At 35.5% G+C, this 26294-nt stretch overlaps 1 protein-coding gene across 2 annotated transcripts in view; it reads right to left on the reverse strand.

The window, feature by feature from the left end:
- TBC1D4 (TBC1 domain family member 4) overlaps positions 1 to 26294 on the reverse strand; it is a 170448-nt gene that overhangs the window by 44389 nt on the left and 99765 nt on the right. For both annotated transcript variants that reach the window (XM_025048196.1, XM_006913789.3), the window contains exons 2-8: positions 22220 to 22807; positions 20717 to 20806; positions 17442 to 17546; positions 11710 to 11842; positions 5394 to 5485; positions 5012 to 5122; positions 371 to 490 (exon numbers count right to left, since the gene is read on the reverse strand). In XM_025048196.1, coding sequence (XP_024903964.1) covers positions 371 to 490; positions 5012 to 5122; positions 5394 to 5485; positions 11710 to 11842; positions 17442 to 17546; positions 20717 to 20806; positions 22220 to 22762 — 1194 coding nt within the window. In that variant the 5' untranslated portion in view covers positions 22763 to 22807. The remainder of the gene's footprint in view (positions 1 to 370; positions 491 to 5011; positions 5123 to 5393; positions 5486 to 11709; positions 11843 to 17441; positions 17547 to 20716; positions 20807 to 22219; positions 22808 to 26294) is intronic.

Below are 26294 nucleotides of genomic sequence, written 5' to 3' on the forward strand. Positions count from 1 at the left end.
CTCCAAATTTTAAAAAGAATATATAAATTTTTGTCAACTTATACTGAAATAAGCAAAGGAGGGCTTCTTTATAACTTCATGTGGCAAATGATAAAAAGTTCCGACAATACTGGGCATCAGTATTCTATTTTCCCTTTTCTATACATATACGTCTACTACTAAATCTCTATTTCTCAAATTCAGATAAGCACCAGAATAAATATAGATCTGATAATAAAACTTAGTTTGAGAGATTGTTTTAAATAAATGTTAACTAAATTAAGTTATCTTAGTTTTTTTAAGGAAATCTTCTGTGAGCCAGTTGAGAACGAAGCCAAGCAGTTAGAAAACATAGATATTAATATCTAGAAGAGTCTCAGTGTGATCTTACCCTTGAGAAGATATTTTCCAATGAACTAGTAAAGGATCTCTTAGCTTTATTTTTCAGAATGTCAAGTTTGAACCTTCCACTGCTTGCTGTATTTTCTGGTATTGTACTATTCAAAATAGTCTAGAGAAAGAAAATCATAAATTTTAGTCAAAAATACTCAAGGTTAAATGAAGTTTTAAAGACAAGCTTATAACTAAGCTATTGAAGGTACAAGAATTCTTATGTAGCTCTATTAAGGAGTAATAACTTAGGTTCCGCACTGTGAACACACAGATTATGAGGAATGGGATTTAATTTTTAATACTGTAAGTAATAAAAAAAAGACAGCAGCAAAATCTTTCCTTTATGTTTTTTGTTTCCACCGATATAGTCCTTCTACACTTAACAAAAATTACACTTGAGATGTCCATTTTTACTACTATTTTGATTACCAACTATAACAACTTTCCAAGTTGTATATTTGTATCTAAATGACCAAGGAAAACACAGGAAATATGTTTCAATAAACAAAGCTGGATTTTGCTAATGCTCCTAGTCAATTCCATTTCAATTTGTGAGTGGGTCATTTATCTTTTAGATCGACAAGTATTCAATGATAGTGCTAAATTCTATGAGAATCTACAATGAATATGTCCACTTTGCTAGTTCTCTCTCTATTCCATCCCATTGAACTGAGAAGCTACTATGTATATTACATGAGTCTTAGTGCCAGGAAATTTCCAAGAGAGAAACCTTATCATTTGCTGGGGGAGGGAATATATTTACATTAAGCAACAACACGAAGCAGCATGTAAGCATCAAACCTGGAAGCATTAAGATCAATTGTGGGTCTCAGTGATCAAGAAGAAAAGGATAGGTGAGATTCAGACAAGTAGCAAAAAAGGGGTTGAAGAACAGGGGACGGTGTCAGCAAAATCATAAAGACCAGTGCTCAGGGCACAGGGAGTCAGGCTGAAACAGAGGGAAGCAGTGGAAGGTAACTTGGGAAAGTGAAGATAGAGATAAAACCTTGAAAAGGAAGAATCACTGATCAAAATTTATAAGTAGAGGAGCATCCCTGTGAAAGTAATGTTTGGGGGAGATATATCTAAAAGGAGTATCTAAAAATCACCTAAAGAACAAGGAAATCAGAGACTGAGAGACCAGACTGGAGGCGTCAGCACAGTCCAAGAAGTTACTAATAAAAGAAATATGACCTCCATCAAGGAAGGAAAGGAAACAATGGATATGCATGTGGGCTGGACTGGGCTTGAGGAGTTTATGAAGGACTGGGATGACTTGTTACTCTAAGGCTTTTAGGAAATGACACAACCTAAATAGGGAGAAATAGTATTAGCACTTAATCCCTAACACAGTAACTGCTTGGTAAATACCAGGCAGATAAATGGAAGGAAGAGGTGGGGGGAAAGGAGGGAAGAAAGGGAGAGAGGAAGGGAAAAAGAGGGGAAAACTGTTAAAAAAAACCTGGACCATCTTCTTACACCATAGACAAGAATAGATTCAAAATAGATTAAAGGCTTAAATATAAGACCTCAAATCATAAAACTTCTAGAAGAAAAAACATAGGCTGTAAACTCTCTGATGTTACTAACAGTAATTTATTTTCAGCTATATCTCCTCGGGCAGGGAAACAAAAGAAAAAATAAACAAATAGAGCTACATCAAACTAAAAAGTTTTTGTACAGCAAAGGAAACCACCAACAAAACGAAAAGACAACCAACTGAATGGGAGAAGATATTTACTTATGATACAAAAGATAAGATAATTTTACCTTATGATAAGAGGTTACTATCCAAAATATATAAAGAACTCATATAACGCAACAACAAAAAAACGAACAATCCAATTAAAAAATGGGCAGAAGACCTGAACAGATATTTCTCCAAAGAGGAAATACAGGTGGCCAAGAGACATACAAAAAGATGCTCAAGGTCACTAATCATCAAAGAAATGCAAATTAAAACCACAATGAGATATCACCTCACATCTGTCAAAATGGCTATTATCAATAAATCAAAGAACTATAAGTGTTAAAGAGAATGTGGAGAAAAGGTAACTCTCAAGCACGGTTGGGACTGCAAATTGGTAAAGCCACTATGGAAAACATTCTGGAGGTTTCTCAAAAAATTAAAAATGGATATATCTTTGACCCAGCAATTGTACTTCTGGGTATTTATCCAAAAAAAAAACCAAAACAATAATTCATAAAGGTCTATGCAACCCTATATTCATGGAAGCACAATTTACGATAACCAAGATATGAAAGCAACCTAAATACCCATCAACAGATGACTGGATAAAGAAGTTATATTTTATATATATAATGGAATATTACTCAGCCATTAAAAAATGAAATCTTACCATTTGCAATGACATAGATGGACCTAGAGGTTATTATGCTGAGTGAAATAAGTCAGACAGAGAAAAATACCACATGATTTCACTTATATGTGGAATTTAAGGAACGAAAAGAATAAACTAACCAAAAACAGACCCACAAATATAGAGGACAATCTGGGGATGGCCAGAGGGGAGGGGGTTGGGGGACTGGAGGAATGAAGTACAAATTAGTAGTTGATAGATGGTCATGGGGATGGGGAATACAGCACAAAGAATGCAGTTAGCATTAATGTAATGGCTAGGTGGAGAGTCAGAGGAGAGAAAGGCAATTAGGGGGATTGTTTTATCAACTGTATAAATGTTTAACCAAAATACTGTATACTTGAAACTAATAATAAAGAAAAGTACAACGAGAGAAAAAAATCTCTTCCTCTATAATCTTTACTGCCTTCCATCACAAAGAAGATGTACATCACAACTTACATTCTTTTGTCCTTCTGGTCAACATCACTATCACCACCAGTGACTGATAAAAGCAAACCCATGAACAGATTTTAGTCTTTATGATTCTTGACTTTCCTATATCACTGACCATTGTTGATCTTCTTATGTCAACTTTTCTCCTACCTTGGTCACCTACTATAATAAATCTTTTTAAGTCTCTTTCTACTCCATTATTTCCTTTCAGTTCTTTTCACTGTCTCCATTTTTATTCACTCATTACCTGAAATATGGGTGTTACTCAATACATGCCCTTTTGACTTCAAATCTATGCCAAAGCCCATTGTCTTCCATACTTATACTATCAACTCAAATTCCTCCATTGGCTCCAAATCCTTTTTTCCTAATTAAATATCAAACACATTTCCTAAGTTAAATTCGTATTTCCATCCCTTGTCCCACTCTTGTCTTCTTTCTGTATTTTCTAGCCCAATTCTCCAAAATCTGAAACCTCGAAATCTCTCCCAGCAACTCCCTCTCCTTTCCCTTGCATATCTAACCAGTCAGTCACTAGATCCTCATGATCACATCTTCTAACTAGCTCCTGACTCAGTCCCTGCCTCAGCTCTCCAGTGCTCTAATTCAGCCTCTCTCTGAGACAAAATAAAATATTCAAGATAAAATCCTTCGATCTATTTATGTACCAGTGCTATCTCAACCTGGTATACACTTATATCATTGTACCAATCGCATCATAGTTTCACATTTTGATTTATTTAGCTAAAAGTTGACTTCACCTCCTAAATAGTTAGATGACAAAAAAAAAGAGCTGCCATTACTCTTCGCCATTGCCTAGCACGAAGCATGTACTTGATAAAAGTTTGTGCCATAATTAAATGAAACACTCCTCACATATTCTATTACAGAATTGTCTAATTGAAGAATGGGACTTCAGTTCTAACACTATCAATACTCTCAACCATCAACCCATCCCACAAATTGATCATCACTGTGACAGCAAAGTTATTTTTTTAAAGGACAAATCTGGGAGAGGATGAGAGGCCAGACGGTACATTCCAATATCAAAACTAGGAAAAATAACGAATGGAGGTGGAGGAACTATGATCCATAATGGAGATGTCAACTCCTAGAAGAGCAAGGCTTTAAAGAAGATGATTTGAGCCAATTTCAGTAAGCAAGCCAAAGATGCGCAGATGAAGGGCGTATAGACCGACCAGCTACTAATTACTGAACAACTGCTCTTCTTAGCATCCTCTGAATGACCTTCTTCCCCTCTGAATCCTCGGGTGTCTTACCTCTTCCTTAGCTCAGAATGTTATATGTCTCTCATTGTCCCTTTCTGTCTCTGAAGCTCTCATGTCTATAGGGTCTCTGAACCTCTCATGTATGTGGGTTCTCGTATGTAATTAAATTAGGTCATTATCTATTGTTAATCTGTCTCATGTCTACTTGACCATTAAACTAGCAAAAGAACCTAGAAGGGTGGTAGAAAGTTTCTTCCTCCCTTGCATTCGTGTGAATTTGAAATAAAATAAAGGATTAATGTAATTAAAAGTACATGTTAATTCGAAACCATGAACACACATTACTAATATTTTTATATTTTTTTTAAAAATAAATATTTTAACATTTGAAAGCCATCATTATTTTTTCTCAATGTGCCAAGGCTCGCTAAAATTTCCTATAAAACTGCTAAAATGCCAAAAAATAAATCTGATAGGACTTTAGCCCTCAAAATGAGAACACAAAGGAAAGTAACTCCTTTCTCATTTTCTGTGATATTTTGACTAGATATAGAAACAAAACAAAAGTAGGTCAAGGAAAAAACCTCTCCTCACCGACGGGCCTTCCCCGATATGAACGTGTGTCCTCTGCTTGGCTTCACAGAGCTGCCGCAGATGTAAAATCACAAGTTCATTTTCCTCCTGGTCATTGACTGGCTTCATTTTCTGTTGAACAGACAAATCAAGAACACACTATGGCAACACAGCTTCTCCTGTTTCATTATATTCCCACTATGTCTGGCAGACAAACATAAATAAAGCTAAGCATTTAACGGCTCTTAGAAGCAAAAGAAACAGGCATTCTAGATACCATCAGATAGTAGAATAGAATATATATCTTTAACTTTAAATAGAGAAATGAGGAAAGAAACTTAAAAAAACAGGTTCCAATTCTCATTCTTTATATCTTATTTGTAATAATGAGAAATAATGTTACCTGAACTCGCTCAAAGATGTCAGCTTGCTCATTGTCTGATAGTGATGAGAGATGTCTCTGAATTACCAGCTTGGCTCTTGGTGGGTAGAGACCTAAGGAAAATAATGAACATAAGTATTAAACAGAGTGTAGCTACAGAGATCAAAATGCATATAATGCATGGCAGCTTGTCCCTTTGTCAATCAGCTCTAAAGTTAAATCTTCTCAAGATGTGTCCCTGCCTATAACAAACCTTGGAACACTATGAGGATGGAAAACCTCATCACCAAAATCAACAGCCCCCTGTCAGTGATCTTGAAGACAGATTTATTAATAAAAATTTCTAAATGACATGACATCAACAGCATAATCAGATACCATCGAATATAGTAACAAAGTAGCCACCACAGAAATTTTTGGTGAATTAACATTATCCTAGTTCCTGACATAGAAGTAAAAGCTAAATACTAGCCTTGGTGAAAATCTCTAAGCATAAAACTTGACATTTAAAAAAGAAAGAATAACTAATAATTTTAAAAAGTAGAGCTATATCTTAGACAGGAATCCCTTCCCCCTCACACAGGTCCTGTTCTGTGGTAATAAAACTTCAAAGATGACATTAGTGACATTTTGTGTTATTATTTTACCAAGAAATTGTTTACTTCTTTGTATCATATTATTTATATACCTATCACATTGTTACACATAATTTATATTAAATCCTTGGGCAAAAAATCTTTTTCCATGAAAACATTTGTTTTTATAATTATTTTAATAAAGAGAAAATGTAATTCATATTTATAATGATTCCACTGACCATCCATTTTTAAGGAACAAAACTCCTTTATATAGTTAGATGCCACTTAAATTACTGTTACTATACTTTGATTAGAAAGAGCTATATATACTTAGTGAAACTTACAGGTAAACTGGCACTTTAAAAATCACTGAGGAAGAATCACTTAAAAATATGCATTGTTGTAAAAGAACTAGAATTCATTTTACGGCTGTCAGAATGTGTACAGTGCCACCACTTAACCTATTTTAAACCACTTGTACAGTATATAATGGGAATCAGAAAGAAGAACAGCTTCTAAGAATTTCTCAGCTCTACTTTCTTTGTGCAATGTAAAAGAAAATTCTGTGAAAATCTCTTGATCACATATAGAAACAGCAGGCACTAAAATTCATTTCGATGGTGTGATGCCACTCACTACCATAGCTTATTATTTGCTGGCAAAGTCTCCTTAAGAGGTTCCTTAGGCAATATATTAAGAAACCAATTCACATAATTGTTTTTGCTTTATTTTATCGTTTACTATTCCAGTGTCTCATTAAAATGCCTAGGAGGACAAAAGATTAAAAAGGGGAGAAGTAAAGAGGGTAGTTATTTGAAATATGTAACTACATGCATAGTACAAGAAGTTTCTTCAGTCCTTTATTTCCGTAAAATAATTGGAAACAGCTGGAGTTTATTTTCAAATTACCCATGCCCCCTCGGCCGCTGCAAATCTCATTTGACTTCCTTCTTTTCTCCATTTTGGAATCACTGATTAGTGCATTGCTCATACAAAGAGACAAGTATATTATTTATCCCTCATGCATGTTAAGGTAGGAAAACAAGACTGAGGATAATCACACCATCTCCATGATGCTCAGCATCACTTTAGCTTCATCACATTGTAAGGTTTGGTCCTTGGGAGCTGGAGTTGCCCTTGGATACTGCCTCCTTGACTGACTGGTCCACAGGCATGACTAGTTCTGTTTCTCCAGGTCTTAAGGGCAAGACTGACTTCTCATAGGCACAGATGATTAGGGCTCACGTCAGCACATTTATCTACCCTTTTTTTTTATGTCGTTTTTCAGTAAAAACGACATAATGTAGCCAAATGTATCGACAGGACTGATAATTCTCAGTAAGTGATATGAAATAATATCTATATACTACTTTTAAATCTTCTCACTAAATTTCTACTCTTCTTAATTTGTGTTGAATCTCAGTGTGGTCCTTTCTCCAGCTTTACACTTTGTACCTAAGCATAACACAAGTTTAGAATTCATGCTGTTATCTTATTTAGATAAAAATGACTCATTGGGAAACACACAGATGCCCAGGCTTCAAGCCAGTCTGGCCCTGACAATGCCTGCCTTCTGATAGTCCCTCAGAGAGAAGGCATCATGTTGCTTTGGAAACAGCTCGAAGAAGTTCAAATCCTGGTTCTGCCCCCTCCAATCAATGTGGATATGGCAGTTATTACCCACTATGTGTCTCGGTGCCTCAGTTTCCTCATGAGCAAAATGAGGATTAAAAACAGTACCTATCACATGATTTCACTCATATGTGGGATATAAAACTGAAACGAACAAACGAACAAGACAAACCAACACTCATGGACATGGACAACAGTTTAGTGATTACCGGAGAGAAGGGAGGAGGGAGGAGGTAGATAAGGGTAAAGGGGGTTAAATATATGGTGACGGAAAAAGATTTAACTTTGGGTGGTGAACACACAATGCAATATACATATGATATGTTATTGAATTGTACCCTTGAAACCTATGTAATTTTATTAACTGATGTCACACCAATAATCTAATATAAAAACATTGTGCCTATTTTTCAGAATTTCTATATGGATTAAGTGAGCTAATATATGCAAAACACAATAGTGGCTAGATATAATGAGTCCTATAGAAGTATAGGCTTTATTGTTATTACTTTGATTCCTACTATCAAAGAGCATCACCCTATCTTATGCTCTCTTCACCTGATGTCAAAGTCAGGGGTTAAATAAAATCATATCAGAAGCTGTTATTTAAGGCCTTTGAAAACAGCCTGTGTGAATCTTTTTTTCAGTCAACATTGATCCTTCCTTCCCTTCAGATATACATATACTCTGAAGCTAAGGAAGCTTAAGTTTCAGAGTCCCTCCAAGATTTGGAGAAGGGCCCTGCTAATTCTGGATTCATAACTTTTATCCTTTTTCTTTAGAAAGGTCTCTAAAACTATAAACACTTCAGAGCCACAAAACTGAGGTCTAGCTCTATATACATATACAGAGTCCTTCTCATCTGCTATAGCTCCCTGTGATAGTAGACCAGCTTCTAATAGACTACTTGTATGAAAGTTTAAAACTTCTTTTCTGTAATAAAAAATATATTTTAAAACACACCTACAATGTAACTTTAAAAAAGAAATACAAAGTTGCTTCTTTACCCCTAAGTGTTTAGCTTTGTCTGCACAGAAATCTTATTTCTATAGCATAAGGTTTAAAAACTAAAAATTCAAAGAAGAAAATATTACTTATCATTACTCTATTAACATTTGAGGCATATTTGCTGCCATTTTTTCTTTTAAACATATATATGCTTTATATTTTATTACCCAAGTAATGTAAGTTCTACATTTAAAAAATATTAGAACATTATAGAGCTAAATTTGCCTTTCATAGACATTAGAAATAGTAGACACAGGCATGAGAGAAAAGAGATTTTTATAGATTCAAATTATCTTCCCTAAAAGATTTAATTCCAGGAGGAATGATAGTAATTTTAGAGTGGAAGATCCCTGAGACCACTCTAAGGCCAACATAAACAGTAATAAAACTTATCAACATCATGAGCCCCATGATATCGCACACTGAGAAGGAGGCACCTGTTCTACAGTGCTTTTGCCACGGAGGAGGGACTTTGGTCCACAGGTGAGAAGACATCAGACAGGCTGAACTGAGGGACAGTTGGCAAAACAACTGAGCAACACTCATGGGGCATGTAAAGGTCATTAAAGACAAAGAAAGACTGAGGAAGAGCTGTAGACTGCAGGTAACTGGGGTGAAATAACAGCTATGCACAGTGTAGGATCCTGACTGGAATCCTTAATGGAACAAAACAAAACAAAACAAAACAACAAAATAACAAAACAAAACAAAACAGGACATGAGTGAAAAAACTGGTGTAGATCAAATGAACTGTCTACTTTAGATAATAATATTGTCCCAATGTTAACAATGGGGGAGGCTGGGGAGGAATATCTAGAAATTCCCTGAAACTTTTCTGTAAGTTTCAAAGAAAATTTTCCAGATATAGCATCAAAGTATATGTGTTATTCAGCAAATTATTTTTTAACTCGATAATATAATTTTAAGTTGTATTCAAGTTGATAAACAGTTGAAATTCATTCCCATTGTTACATTATGTGAACATACTTCAATTATGCTATTGATGGACATTTAGGTTGTTTCCAATTCTCTATTATACAATACAACTTTGAGAATGTCACCTTCTGAACCTATATAAGAGCTTCCCTTATTAAGACATGGAACTGCTGGTTAACAGGCTATGTGTAATTTTAGGCTAGCGAGTTTCTATTAATTGTTCCCCCTAATCGGCTATAGTAATTCACACTCCCAACAGTATCACATAAATGTACCCTTACAATTTCACCAACAGTTAATTTGATGAGTATCTTATTGTTATCTTCATGTAGTGAGTTTGAGTATCCTCTCATTTTTATGATTGCACTTTGGATCTCCTTTTCAGAGGAGTACTTTTTAATAGGATTCACATGATTTCCTACTGACAGTTTTATCTTTTTCTTATAGATAATAAAACTTCTGACAAATTGCGAATACCAATCTGTTATCTCCTCATTTATCATTTATCATTTAATTTCCAAGCAAGCAGTTGTTATTATGTAAAAACTTTATATTTGTTAATTAAAACTGTTGGGGTGACATTGGTTAATAAAATCAAATGGGTTTCAAGTGCACAATTCAAAATATGTCATATGTATATTGCATTGTGTGTTCACCACCCAAAGTTAAATCTCCTTCCGTCGCCATATATTTGACCCCCTCCACTCCTACCCACTTCCCTGCTTCCCCACTTCCCTCTGGTACCACTAATAAAACTTTAAATTTTTATAAAGTCAAATCTGTGAATGTCTTTTAATAGTTTTTGCATTTTTGAGTCTTAATGAAGATTTCCTTGTTTAAGGACATAATATTCTTATTTTCTTTTAATGGTTTGGATATTTTGTTTGTGTACACTAAGGACTTTGATCCATCTACAATGTATTTAAGCAGGATAAGTAGAAGGAATCTTTTACTTTGGATAGCAAATTGATCCAACCCCATTTCCTGAGTAATTCGGCCTTTCTTCTACAGATTTATAATATTCTCTTTACCATTTTTATAAAGGTTATATATATATTTTAAAATAATGTTCCACTTTTGTAAAAGTTATATATATTTAAAAATAATGTGCATTCTGTAAAATTATAATTTTAATTGTAACTAAACGTTCCATTTTTGTAAAGGTTATATATATGTTTAAAAATAATTTGCATTCTGTAAAATTATCATAACAAATTTTAAAATCTAAATATTACATTTAAATAGTCTTTGATCACATAGCTGAATGGTTATTCAATAAACACTGCTGTTCATCATCAGTTTTGCCATTTGCCTATGATTCTGCTGCCTACTGGACAGAAATCACAATTTGTACTTACAATGACTAGACCTGCTTTGTTCTGGAGTTTATATTCTCCCATCGTAACACCCATCATACCGAACTGCATTTATATGCTCATGTGCCTGTGTTCCACTCTAAACTGTAAACTTTCTAAGGCACAGTCCACATCTCAATTACTTCTGTATTCTCAGTGCCTAGCACATTGCATGGCACATAGTGGATGCTTAACAAGTATTTCATAAATTGTGTTTCTTCTCTCCTGCAGTAGTTTTCAACCGTTTTTGTTAGTAAGAGATAACAAAAAGAAAGGGCAGGTGAGTCAGAGTCACCGCTCCTCATGCCCCTCACCAGAATACATTTTTTTAAACCTGCTCTATGACATGACGTCAATTATCTATGTCATTTTCAAATGTTCTTCGAAAGTCACACAAGTTTCATTCCAGTTCTAAACTTTAGGAAAAATGCATACGTCACCAAGTGAGAAGGGAAAGAAAGAAAGACTTCGATAAACAGTTGACATTCTGAGATGGTTTTGCCTCTCTTCATTCATTTAATAAATATTTGGTCAGTTGCCGCTATGTACATAGCACAGTCTTCAGAACTGTGGGAAATGCAAGCCCCTTCCTCGAGTTTGCCCTCAGGAAAAAAATTAAAAATTAAAAGGACAGAGAAAGAAAGTGGAGGGGAAAAAGCCAAGTACCTAGGAGAGACTGACAGCACAAATTTGACTGGACATGAGAAACTGTTCTTTGGGTTCTTGTTTCACCTCAAAACAAAGAACCATTCAATGACAGTAGCAACTTCCTCGCTTCCCAAATGCCAAAGTAAACTCCTCCTTTGCCAAGGCCAAGTTATACTGTACCTTCAATCCTTTCACAGAGCTTATGCAGAGAGTGCATAGGGCAGGCCTCACACAGCTTAATCTGGGTCTTGGCACTCTGCAGGGCAGCCGCTGTGCTGAACGCCTGTTTCAGAGTCAGCATTACCTCATCCACCTACCAGAAGAAACAAAACTCAGGTCTATAAAAGTTTGCATCCATGGTAATACATTAAAATCCCAACAGCAATGTGTGATTTTGTTGATGCTGAATAAATAATAAATAATGAAATTTTGATGACTACCGAACTGGTAGGGAGAAAATATTGTCTTGAAGTCAGACCTTCAATTATACATATAATTGAAAACTAGATGAAATAAGATCATTTTAATGCATATAATACTGATCTGTTACTTGAATGCTATTTTTGAATCTTACTAAGTATTAATGCTATCACAGTTTGATAGTCAATCAGGTCTCTCCTTAATTAAGTAGTTTACCAGATAAAGATCTCTGGAAGTTTTATCTGCAATACATAGGGAGCAACAAAATAGGTTTACTCTTCACTTGTGTTAATAGGTATCCTATTTACTTTATCCTTCAGGATTGTTTTTAGTGCAAAAACAAAACGTATTTAAGCAAAATTCTGGGGGGAAGTGAGTTCAATTTAAATAATGTTGGAGAAGTCTATGGAGGTTGCTGATCTTATCTCTATGGCTTCTCATTTATTATCATTTCATTTCTGATTTGTGACACTGAGAAGTTCTGACATGTTGTCTAATAGCTCGGTCTCACCACTAGGCCAGCATCTTAAAAACTGCCATCTACTTTCTTCCTTGCTCTCTCAATGATTCAGTAAATAATTTTGAATCTAGCATTCTAGTATTCAGGCTATCGGCTCATCCCCATGCACTGTTGAACCAACTTCAAGCTATGTCTCCTTCTCTATGATACAAATGTCAGTGTAAGGTGTGCTTTTCCCATATACTACCTGAGATCAAAATCTAAAATCTGCATGGAGAGCTACAGAATACTAAGAGCCTCATCAGAACAAGCTTTGATATTGAAAATCATTCCCCATGCTTGTAAACTGCTTTTTGAAAGACTCTTTTTCCCCTTCCCTTATGGCCTGAATTAAGAATAATCTAATATTTAAGGGATTTAATCTACTTCTACATTTGAGTGTATAAAGAGTCAATAATAAAAAGAAACTTTATTCTCCTAATACTATTAAAAGAAGAAATCAAACACTAAGAGAGTCATTATTCAGTTACGTTTTACTATATTACCAATTTTTCTAAGGCTTATGAATAATTTTACATCGCTCCATGAATAAAAATGAATCATTCATGAAATTTGTTTTTTTATACTTTAAAAGTAAAGATTTCTACTTCTTTAAAATAAAAGCACTACATTTAATGCTTTTGCATTTTGATTTCATTTGCCTTGTTATATACGCAAAAAAACAATTTTAATCACTTATGCAGATGTTTATTCCTAGTTTCTTGTTTCTCATTTAAGGTACTGAAGGGGTTACTCATCCGCTTAGCTTTCATATAGGTTTCTTATTTGTTATTTAGTAATACTGCCTTGTAAAAGGCCTCCAATGGAAATACAAAACTTTTAGGTTTTCTTGTCTATTTCTAGGTGAAACAAAAGACCATTTCAATGGTGTCTGAAATGTGCCTGCCAATTTCTTCCAGCCACAAATATTACTAAAAACTTTATTTGACTTCTGGAATTTTAAATATTTAAATTTTTTTAATCTGCCATTTTTCTTTCCAGACAGCCTATGAATTCTATCATGGGATCGGAGCAACTACAAGTTCAAATTATTATACTATGAATAACTTAACTATTTTAGTCTATCTACGACAGCAACAAAAAAATCATAGATTGTGTTCAAAGGTTAAAAGTAAAGGAATGGGCAAAGATAAATCAATCATACACAAACAAAAACGAAGTATTCTTAACATTACTACCAGGCAGATGTAAATTTCCAGTGAAAAGTGTGAGATGGAACAAAGAGAGGCAATTTGTGATATTAAGTGAAAATCCATAGTGAAGATAATGCTCATAAACACTTATATACCAAACTTAAGTATTTTATGGCATTTTAGAATAAGTCTAAGAATTACAGACTGTGTAAGGACTTAAAAAGATTATTTAGTCTAATTATCTGGGAAAAAATTAACATGGGTCTGAATAGCCTGAGTCTTTTTTTTTTTCTTTTTTTACATTTTTCCTAGATTTCGTTGTCTGCATCATCAGTGGAGTTTTATTTTTTCCTTATCTATAAGTAATGGTAACTTCCATTTTTTTTTTCACACATCTTAAATCAGTTTTGGAGAAGGCAGAAAAGATATTTTCTACAAATCTCAAGGGTTAGTTAAACAAAATTAAGCCACCTGCCTACAGCTATTTACAGAAGGAAGGAAGGAAGGAAGGAAGGAAGGAAGGAAGGAAGCAAGGAAGGCAGGCAGGAAGGAGTGAGTACTGGGTGTCCAAGTTTCTAGTGTAACCCTCTGGGTCTCATCAGAACACTATACTATTTATCAATTCATAGCAATTGCTATAAAGAAGCAAAAGAAAATTCTAGTTGTATATTCTTTGTTCTCAGGGAAGTCAGCAGGTGTGGTTTTGCAATACTTTGTCTTACACAACTGCCAAGCCACATCAATCATAACACTGCTTACGCTTATGATACTTAATTGACTGTTTTGTTCCATATGTCAGCTGCTCGAGCCAGCCTCTGTTATACAGGAAATTTATATTTAATTTTTCTTCTAGCTTGCAGTTCTGATGCCTCACTATTCACTTAAGATGCCTTCTGATAAAATTAGAGTAAACAGAGTCTCAAAGATTCCAGCATGGGGCTGTTCTTATGAATAATGGTGCCCAAACTGAGACTGTGATCCAGCTTCGATGTGAAAGGAAGAAATTCTCAGCCAGTCTAGTCTGTTGCCTTAGTCACAGAATTTCTTAGGGTAGAAGAATGCAGCACATTCTCAGACTTTCTACTGTGAATCCATTTCCAAAACTTTCTCTACATGCATGAGGGTAAAATGAACATACTAAAAACTACATACAAAACAAAACTTGTAAACAGGTTGGAAATAAGTTTATACATGATCTTCCTTTTCCTGCAGATTATCCAGTAATCAGAGATTAACTAGCACCCAGAAATTGATTGCCTGAAGAGTAATGCACTCCATCACTCAAAATACACTTTACAAGCCCCTGATATCCTAGAAACACTGAGGGAACGACAAGGATATGAACAGTCTTAACCTTTGGGATTCACAAGTGATGTAAAAAGTTGTGACAAATAAATAAGTGTGGGGATTTGTAGAAACTGTTAAGAGATCTATGAATAAGGTGTAGCAAGAGCACTGACCGCAGAGCAACTAACGGAGTCAATTCCTGAAAAAGAAGGCATCACTGGGATGTGATAACTAAGCTGGATCCTAAAAAGTCCACGGTAGAAAATTAGAGGAAGTGGATTCAGCTCACAATACAGCAAGGGCAGGCCTGCTTCACATCCAATGAAGCAGTAGGAAAGAACGAGAAAACAGAAAGCATGGCGCAATGTCCTTCGTTAGTAGCAGGGCAGACCCTTGCGCCCCACATGGTCACTTTCCTCAAATGACAGCATAAAAGCAGTGAGTCCTGGCGCTGGCCTCCTCTGACATGGCAGACCCCTCCATCCATGTGAGGAGCCAACAGCGACTTCTAAACCTCAGTTGCACTTCTGCGAGTCCTAGCCATTCACTTAAATTCTTGATTTCATATGTCCCAGGCATGATCTATTTGCTGATTCAATAGCAAACCAGATAAAAGCAACATCACACCAATTGTCACAACAGCCTCCGAGGTCTGGCCTAGAGAACAGCATAAGGGACAGAACAGCATGTATGAGGACATCATCATAAAAAGGTGAGGCATTCTGGTGGAGACCGGGCAAGAGTGAAGAAGTCCCTTCTGCCATGCTAAACAATTTAAATTTTTGTCCCTTAACAAGGAGGCATAAACTAGCTTCCAGTGAGAAAATTCTGTGAGAAAGAAAACTATAGCATAATGTACAAAGCAGATAGGTGACAGGTTAAACCAGTGGCAGGGAGACTAGTTACAACACTAATGTAACAGTCTAAGAAGATGAATGCCCATAATCAGAGTGTAGACAGAGAGGGGGGAAAAAAGGAGAGATAGATATGAGATATTTCTATCTTAGGATTTAGTGAAGAGTGGATGTAGAAGATGAAAAAGAATGCATTACGGTTCCTAGATTGAGAATTTGGGTAAATGGAGCTGCCAAAATAAAATAGAGAATTTACTACAGGTTTTGGGGAGGTAGAAGAGTAAAGGATCCAGAACATGGCATGAGAATTGGCCTTACATGAGAAGAGGGTCAGAGGAGGGAAGGAGTGAGGAGTGAGCTGGACAGGGGATGAGTGAGGAGTGTGGCATGGGTGGCAGATCATCCTACATGATCATTCTCTACCTAACTCCTGCTTGGTTGGCATTTTCCAGTATTGTATCATAGGTTCTCTTTGGCTTTCTCTTACTTCCCCCTGGGTGCTCATCCATTCCCATGCCTTTGAGTATCATTCACATAATAACAACTCTCAAATTTTCATCTCGAAGACTGAACTGAACCTATTACACAGTGGTCACCCGGATAGAAACACGTGAACTTTTCGAATGTATGGTTAATTAGTTAGAGTGAGAACAAAACTCAAAGGGAACTCTCTTGAGTAAGAAATTGACAGTGACGACAGTGCTATTATATTCCCTAGAGGAAAAGTTTGCGACCCAAAGGGCACTAGTCAGAGAGTACCTTTGTACCAATTCACTGCCATTACTTTATTATTTCTAAACTCATTATCCACATTGGGAATATGGAAGGCCAGAGTTACGAGAAATGATGGCACCATGCACTAAGAAAAGAGAGAATCTGGCCTGGCTTATTTGTACATGTCCAAGTGATGTGGTTTCCCTGGGAGAAACCACATCACTTGTGGCAGCATTATATATCTAAAGAAATATTTCCTTCAAAGTATAGTGATATAAGGTTTGTATTAAAAATGGTTAGGAGAGATAACACAAGTTGAAGAATAAGTAAAAAATTTAGAGGAAAATATCAACATATTTTTAGTCACACAGATGTGTTTCCACATGTGTCTTGTATTCTTCTTCTCAAACTCTTACTGTGCCCATAAATGGGGCGGGAGTGAGGTGGGGGAATGCTGGGGAGAAGAATCGACTTTCAAATTCCAAAGAAAGAAAGAAAATGAAGGCCAAAAAAAAAAAAAAAAAGCCCATAAAGAATAAAGTATTTTAAAAACGAGGACAGGGACTATTGAAAGAAAGAAAGAAAAAAAATCATTCTCTGCTCTATCGATATAAGCATCAGCTACTCTGAGATGTTACAGCAATTAAAATAAGAGGTTGAGGGCCTTCTCTACCTTCTCAGATGAGCACTGGAAAAAGTAATACCTCTTCTAGTGTTAGTTGTTTTCTACCTTTTAAAAATACTCCTGATAACATGATTGGATTTGTTAAACTCAAGGAAATTTCTAGGCTTGAAAATTACCATAACGATTTGGTTTTTGTGTTTTTTTTCCATTGCTGTGCTACTTTAAAGGGCAGAAACATATTTTTAGATCCCTTCCTTCTGCACTGATAGTCATTCTGTGAGGCTTGGATTCATAAGAAATGAGTCCCCATTAGCTGAATGGGCAGACAGGAGCACAGGGACAGCAATCACACCACTTACCAGAGATTCACTGGCACACTGAAACACGTAACAGATATACTGGCTCAGCCCAGGCTCTGGTGACTCCCGACAGATAAAGCCAAAGTGATCCACATGCTTTATACCCTAGCAGAGGGGAAAGAAGTATAGTATGATGGGAACATGTTCTTTTAATCAACACTATGGAAATCAACATCAGTTCTATGCTTTTACACCTCTATGAATTTCTCCTTACAGCACTGTGGCATGGGACATATTGTCATAGCAAAATTAAATGGTGGCTTTTTGATACATAAAATAAAATGTGAGAGCAAAAACTCAGATTTGTTTGTTTTTTTTTTCAGACAAACACTCTCTTTAACTCAGGGCCACAGGAGGAAAAATACGATGGCATGATCTACTGTCTCTTATAATAAAACTGCCACTTGGTGTTTGCAAGTAATAGAGTTTTCAATTTATTGGTCTTCTTAGAACAGTCAGTCTGATTCATCATCATAAATCCTGTTCTTGTCTATATGAAGCTAAGAACCAGGAAAACTACACTGACAATCCTCTAATTAAATGTTATGCAATTCTCTAAAGTGTGCATTAAAAATACTAGAATATCTGTCTACTTATAGACATTTTAGGAGCCATACCTATTAGAAGACAATACATGAAAGAAATTATCCACATTCACGAATCAATCACTGTACTTCCTGAATGCCAGCTAAATAACCTCAACTACAGTTCATAAAAAATTCGGAATCATCTATGAATCTAAATCAGCCTGAATACATACATATCAATTAGAAGACAACACCTTGTTATTTTAATAGCAAGCATAGGACTTTGAAAAGCCAGGTAGGCAAAAAATTTAAAGTTGTGCTGCAGTGAACCTAAATCACAATGACAAAAAAAAACTGTCTTTAGAGTCAGACGGATCTATGCTATAATCTTAGTTCAACCATCTACTAGGTGTAAGACATCATGCTGAGCTGCTGATAATTATTTCTGAGGCTCCATCTCTTGTTATAAAACAGTAGTAATGGCACCTACCATAAGGAATTTTTGAGATTTAGGACAAAGAAATATCAATTATACTTTTGGGTACATTTGATAAATGGTAACCACTATTTTTGTAATAATAAGCTCAATCTATCCAATGGATATGGAAAAAGGAAATCAACTCTGATAAAAAGAAACAAGTCAATAAGGAGGAGTGAAGTTATAATTCATGAGGTGACAGTTCCATCTGGTACAACTCATTACGATGAAAGAATATCATCTACTAGTTCAAAACTAAATAGGAAAAATTCATAGGACCTCATTGGCTCAGTGAGTCTTCAGGCAATGGCACTGTTTACAGAAAAGAAAACTATTGTCTTTTTCCTAATGCTTGTCAGGGACACAGTCCTACATATTTTGAAGAAAGAAATACTGAGAGATATGCATGTTTTTAAAAAGCACGCCTATTTCTGAATGTGGCCACATTATACCAGTTCAATTCTGTGAAAACAAGGAATAAGAACAGGGCCACTCATTGAGGACAGAGGTTAACCTGACAATTATTGCAATCAAAGGTATTTCCACAAATTTCCCCCATATCTTTTGTTTAATTCTTTTTCTGGACCAGAATGTCAGAATAGAAAGCTCGCTTAAAAAAAAAAAAAAAAAAAGGAAAATCGAAAATCACATTTGAACTGCCAGTTTTATATATTTATATATTTGGTTTGGCTGGTTCTTCCCCTCCCCACTACAATCTCCTTTTTTTTTTTTTTTCCTTTAGGTGTTCAATGAGCATTGCTAGTCCTCAAAGGCTTGAGGACTGTGGGGGTGATTGATAGGCACAACTTTTTAGGATGACTCTTCATGCTCTGGGGGACAGGAACTACATGGGTTTGCACTCCACTCTCCCCAGTATTTGGCACAAGTCCCTACATATAGAAATAGCAATTCAACATTTATTGAATACCTAAGTGTTAAGCTCTGTCTTAACGTATCTTATTCTGATGCCCTACAGAATAAGACACCACAGAATAAGACACCTGCCCTCACATAGCTTATAATCCAGCAGGAACCCCCAGTAAACAGGTAATTATAAAAATGTTCAATACTTTTTCTGTTAAAGTAAATAACTTTTCTATCTAATTTTTTATCCTTTAAATAAAGATTTATTAATTTTCAATATAACCTTCTTATAGAGGGATGCTCTAAGTTATTAAAGTATAAAATTTTTATCTTCACAACATAATTTTATGTCTCCATATAACAGAACAAATATTAAAACAAAACGTTAGAAGTGAAACAGCATTAACTGAAGGTGAGATGAATAATTAACAAGATATACAAAAGCTTGTCATTTTTGAAGAGAAGGATGTCCGAATATCATACCTATGGGAATGCTAACTCTAAAATTTAAGAAATAAAAAGGCAGTCTTGATTTTTCAACATTAAAATACAGGAAGGGCTCTTGGTGAGATCCAGGTCCCTGAGGGTTCATCTAAGTCACCTTGCTAGGAAAGAGGTTAATCCTCTCTTCCGGTGACCTCCTCACAGGCGTCCTTGCATTTTCAACCTTAGTACTCCCTCTGTTCCAATATCTTCAAAAATTCCTTCTATGTTCACAATATGTTTAGGTAGCTCTAACTCTTGAATAGATATTCTAAATTATTATTATGGTATTTAGGAGATTAGTTTGTGCCTAATATGAACTTGTACATATTTAGCTGTATCGATTATTTCAAAAACTTTCAAATACACAGTTTGTGATTTAAAAATAAACAAAAAGAACAAAAATATACCAAACTATACCAAATATACCAAATATACCAAACTATACCGAAATTGATGCCAAATATATCTTCTTTTCAAAATTTAGCATTTATGTTAATAGAAGTTGAAAGTACTAGTTCTCCTTTCGCTACCCACCATGGTATGAAAAGCAAACATGACTCAGTGATGCCCACAAGTCCCACTGCCCAAGATTCCGAGGAACACTATCTGCGAAGGTATTTTCAAAAGAACTTCCCACCACAAAAACTCCATCAGTGGAAGGAATTTGATGAAGTAATGCTACAAGGAGAAAGGGGTTGATGAAAATGAGGACAAACTACTATGATACTAAGGGACCTGGACGGAATTTTGTTATTGGCGTGGACACAAACACATGTACACTCTTAGTTTAAGATGAATCCACTTAAAAATTAAAATTTAGAAAAATAGTAAAATTTGAAGAGGTATAAGCCCAGTTATTTTAATTTAGATAAAAGGTTTAGTTGGTTTCTTCAAATACTACGATCTACTTTAATACCTACCTGTGAACAAGAAGAGATCTCTTTAAAATTCTTTTCAAGTACAACTGATTTAGTGTCTGGACTGATAAGGTTAATCTCAAACCGCCCAACCTTAAAAACAAAAATATTCCAATTAATTTCAACTCACAAGGACCTAACATCTTACTTTACAATTAAATATTCAACTACTAATATAGATCAAATACTATGTCCATATAGTCACATCACATGTGCTTCACCATCCAATCTGACCAATATTTCAACTCCAAACATTAGCTGTCTCATAACATTTCTTCCTTTTGTCTAAAAATCATGAGAATTAAGTGGGTCTTAATTTACAACAGACAAAAAACCATTTTTTTCCAGATTAAAAGCGATTGTCTTTTCAAAAATAAATGCAACCTTTTCTTATTTCATGATTTCTAAAAATACCAATTATTTAATTATATTTACAATCATACTTTCTCCCGAATGGTCAATAAAAAGATATATTTGCCGTTGGGAAAATAAGTTAAAATTTTTGAAAATAAACAACTTCAGAAAAATTAACAGCAAACACTGTGGCTAAGGAGAAGAATAAATCTGAAAGCCTGAAGAGGGGAAACAGTTAACATGTCCCCAAAGAAAAGACTTTAGATACTTTAATTACGTGCCTAGAGTTATCAAAAACAAAACAGAACAAAACAAAACAAAAGAACTCATGAACTTCCGATAAAGCAAATATCACACACACAGAATGTTTACCAAGGTATGCCGTGGAATTTCCTTCTACTGGGTTCTTTACAACAGGATAAAGGACAGCCACTCAGTTTTTTCAAGAAAACCCAAATCTTACAAGTTGAAGATTAAAGAGCCTCGACAGGGTTTTCTTAAAAATTAAGCGCTTCTAAGTGGAACTTGACATTTTCCATACCCTGTACAACTTCAAAAACTACTTTTTGGAATTCAGATGTACTTGTTACACCTGTAATAGAGCTTGTGCCAAATTATTTTAATTCCTGATCCAGTCAATTATCAGCCCGATGGTGTTTCTTTACCCTTCTCTTTTGTGTGTATTCTCATGTGAAATACGCCTGCGAGTCTCTGGACTTTTCTTTTTTCCTCTCTAGAAAACTTTCTTCTCCACTCTTCAGAATTATATCTTAAAATCCCCTACGAAATTGACTTCTGCAGTTAGTTAAAAAACAGCAACATTTCATTTAGGAAACCACCCAAGGCAAATTGCTGGTGATACTACGAGTAACCTTCTACTCTTACTCCTTCCACCAGCTTTCCAGGACGCTCCATTATTTAATTGCTTTTTCCTCCATCTCTCCCTGCCCTGGCCCCTCATTTCTTACAATCCACATTCCATGTCTGCCTCTCAGCCCTTCTCCCCTTTCCTCTGCCTTCTTCTCCATCTGCCTTATCTGTTTCCCAAGGGGGAAGAAATAAAAGCTGGATTATTGTAGACTGAGGAAGTGGGAGGAGCTGCTTCTAGCAGTGGATCACGAACCGCCCAAGAGCACCCTGCGGGGGAAGCACCTGGAACAGCATGGTTCTGTTCTTCTCCGAATCCGAGGGCTGCACGTGACTGGGCGCGCTGGCGTGTCTCCGTCGTGGCTGTGGTTTTTGGCTGTTCTCGTGAACTTTCTTTTGCAGGACTCCAGTGACGCTGCTGCACCGAGACCGGAATTCTTGCTGTTCATCAAAGCCAGAATCTTCCAAAATCATCTCGGGGAAACAAATTCGAGAGCTGGACAGCCCGGGCTGGCTGGCCGTGGCTGGTAAGGCAGGGAGGGTGTAGTTGACAACATCCCCTTCCTCCAGGAGAATGTCTGTGAGTGAACTCGGCCCCTCGACCTCGAAGGCCACCGGGTCATTGCGGGCGTCGGGGCCGCGCTGCTCGCCCTGGATCCTCAGGCGCTGCTGCTCGTGCAGGCTGAACTTTTCGATGCAGTCGTCAATGAGGCTGGATGGGGCCTTCTTGTGCGTCACGGTCACCTTTCCGCAGTACAGGACTTCGAACTTCTGAGAGTTGTAAAAAGCGTCCTCGTTGTCTTTGCTGGGTTTGGCATCCTCTTTCATGGCAGCTTTAGACAACTGCCTAATGCTGCTGATAACATCAGGAACCTGGAAAAGAATTAAAAATCTTCGTTTCAGCCGATTATTTAGAAATAACTTAGTTTACCTACACCTGTAATTATCACCCAGAATGCATTTTCCTACTAAATGATAAAATATGGAAAATGACAGTCAGACCCTACATAAGATAAAGCATAAACTTAAATTACATTATCAAACATGAATGACTTAAAGGTATGATTGACATTTAATGATATCAGTATTACACTTTCCCATTTTAAATGTGTTCATTTCCCAAAAACAAAAACCACGAGACAATACAGGCCACTGTCAACCTTTAATAAATCATAATATATATTTTAAGTACTTTCAAATGTTATTATGAAGGATCAATAATTTTTTTAAAAATTAAGAGGAAAAATAAATTATAAAAAGTATAATGACTGAAAATCCATGAATAAACAGATACATAGGTAGATAGATAGATAGATAGATAAAAGTTATTCAGAGCCTCAACTGAAAGGAATCAAAGTTTCAACGAGCATAAAATAAACTTTCTAGATGAACAGATTAAAATCCAGTCACCCCTCATCAGCATTAGCTATCTTCAGAGAAAGTGCAGATTACAACCATAGAAAGGTACCATTACACACCTATTAGAATGGCTAACATCAAAAAGAGAAAAAATTGCCACTAGATCACTGAATGTCATGCTGTTGTTTCTCATTAATTCTCATAATTAGTTATCACACTCCAGGAAATTCAGTGGTACATAAAAATCACATTTTGCCTGACTTCTAAAGAAAACAAATTCTACAACACAATAATATTTAAAGCATCTAAGCAAACACAGGCTCAGGGTAAAAATCTAGATCATTAAAAGCACAAGGAAAGATACCTTCAGTCAGGAATCCAGTCAAAAGTCTTTCTCCAAGAGCACCGAATATACCAAACTGATTAATCCTCAGTGCCAGCCTTCTGTTGCACCTAATAAGTTCTCTTTCTTTTAAAATAAGTCAGCAGTTATTCCATTGTATTTTTTAAAGTCCACATTATCACTATGCAGCCAATTATAAAACTTTCCAGGAATAACCGTTATTGCTTCAAAAGTAAAGTATTTCCGGACTCTGCAATCAGGAAACACACTGATTGTTCAGGACTAAAGAGCAGAAGCTTTAGCTTTCTTTAAAAAGAAACATTTTAAATTTGATGACCATTCTCTTTCTTAGGCTGTTTAAATAACCGCAAGTGTCCAGTACTCATTAATAATGAAAGAGAAGATTATAATACATAACATTTTTCCTCTTAAAGTTCATTGATAAACAGATTAACTTCAAGTAAGCATTTAAAATTAGATACAAATATGAATGTGAAAATAAGCTTCTTAAAACATAGTTAAAGAAAAAAAACTGGGTAAAGCCTTTTATAATTGATATGAGCTTAACTACTTGATTTCTTATTAATCTTCAAAATAATTATAGTAAGCACAGCAAGATTTAGAAAAATACAAAAAAGAAAATGCAGGGAAAGGTGTAAAAAATTTGAGGAAAACACTAGGAAACATTTCAAATAAACTGAAAAAACTGCCTAATAAAAAGAACTAACAATTTAATCTAGTCTCAATCAAAGAGAGGTAGCATGGAAAGGAAATAGATTTGCTTTGGAAGTAATGCATTCCTTTAGGGAGAGGGTAGATTTCCTTCCTAATTATGTTTTACTTAAGAAACTATTAAGATCAACTCAGCATTTTGAGAAGAGAGTAATTTTTGTCATTTAATGTTTTATATCTATTTGGCTTTTTAAATCTCATCTTCAGCCAATGGAAAGTGACCAGAAGGTATATATTACATCATGAAATAGCTCACTTACATTAAGGAAACAGGAGCTATTATCTAAGAACCCACGAGGTTTTCCAGCTTCCAGTTACTTTGGAAGCAAAGGCTGTGCTGCCGTTTTTAAGGTGAGGCTGTCTGGCAATCTTTATAGGAAATAAAACAGATTTTTAAACCATTTTCACTTTTATCCAAAAGCACTTAGCGATTCTTTGTATTTAGTTAAAAATATAAATTATTATTTTAAGGTATAATTTGCACAGTATAAAGAGGTCTAATTTTCACTAGGTGTAGATTCAGAATCAACTAGAACAATTCGGTGATTTTAAAATTATAGAAATTTAAAATTAAAGGTGCCCTTTGAATCATTTGGTCAGCACTATCTTGTTTTACAATGTGGAAACAGTTTACATCAAAAGTTAAACCAATAAAGAAGAAAATAATGAGATTACAAGAAACCAGACTATTTGCGGCCAAAGAAAGCGGAGTATGTCTATGACTTACGCCACAGTCATACAAGCTGCTTGGTTTTTGAGTCTCGGGTTTAAGCCAATTTCCTCTCAGACCAGGCTTTAATCTAAGGATATTCTCAATCACCTGGCTCCAAACTCATTTTTGGCTCACCTCCCTTCTAACTGCAGCTTTCTTGGTGACTTCTGAGTTAGCTCAAGCATTAGAGAGAGGAATTTCTTAAACCTTTCAGTTAAGTTCTCCTATCCCATTCACTAATCATATCATTAAATTCCTTCTCTAGAAGATATGCCCTGTGCCTTTATGACCATTCCAATTTTGCAAAAGTGATCATATGTAAAACATATGGGAGTAACTCACAGGAAAACATCTCGGGAATCATGCAATTTGAGTTAGAGAATGAAATGTCCTCAGTCGCAGCTGAGTTTAGTGCTAGAGGAAAAGATAAGTATAACAAGACAGAGAAGGGGAAGTGATAAGAAGTTAGATGAAGGATAGATAAGAGCAGTCCTTTTCAAGTTCCCTTTCAACAATAATAATCCATTATTTTAAAAGTGGATCAGTCCACAACATGGCATATTAGAAAAGTACATAACATGCACTTAGAGGTCTTAAGTTTAAAGCCCCATTTCAGTATCTGTTATTGTCTGTAGAAAAGACTCCACATCCTTCTTGGTCTCTGATTTTTTTTTCTGTAAAATGAGAATCACAATGTTTATTTCAGAGGTAAGCTGAGAAAATTAAATTAAACATGCAAATGTACCTGACACAGTGCTGGGACAGTGAAAGCATTCAATAATGTTCGATTAAATAAAAATGTAAGTCAGATTTGCATTATGTAAGGAGATGGAAAAAGTGAAAAGCTGCTGCTAAATAAGAATACGTTGCCTTCATGAAATTTAAATTGTAGCAGAGGGGATGGTATACGATAAGTAAAATACTAAAGAATTTAGATAGTGAAAATTGCCAAGAAGAAAATATAATGCAGTGAAGGGAGACAGAAAATTTGGAGGGGGTGGCAGAACAACTGTAATTTTAGAGAAAAGGCTCTCTATAAAGTATTTGAATAAAATCCTGAGGTCAACAAGGAAGTGAGCCATACAGATATCCGGGGGAGGAACATTCCAGACGGACAGAACATCAAGTACTAAGGCCTTGAAGCAAAATTTGTCTGGCATGTTCAGGGAACTTCAAAGAGCCAGCGTGGCTGGATATAAGTGAGTGAGCAGAGG

This window comes from Pteropus alecto, unplaced genomic scaffold (assembly GCF_000325575.1).
Source record: "Pteropus alecto unplaced genomic scaffold, ASM32557v1 scaffold72, whole genome shotgun sequence".
Lineage (NCBI taxonomy): Eukaryota > Metazoa > Chordata > Mammalia > Chiroptera > Pteropodidae > Pteropus > Pteropus alecto.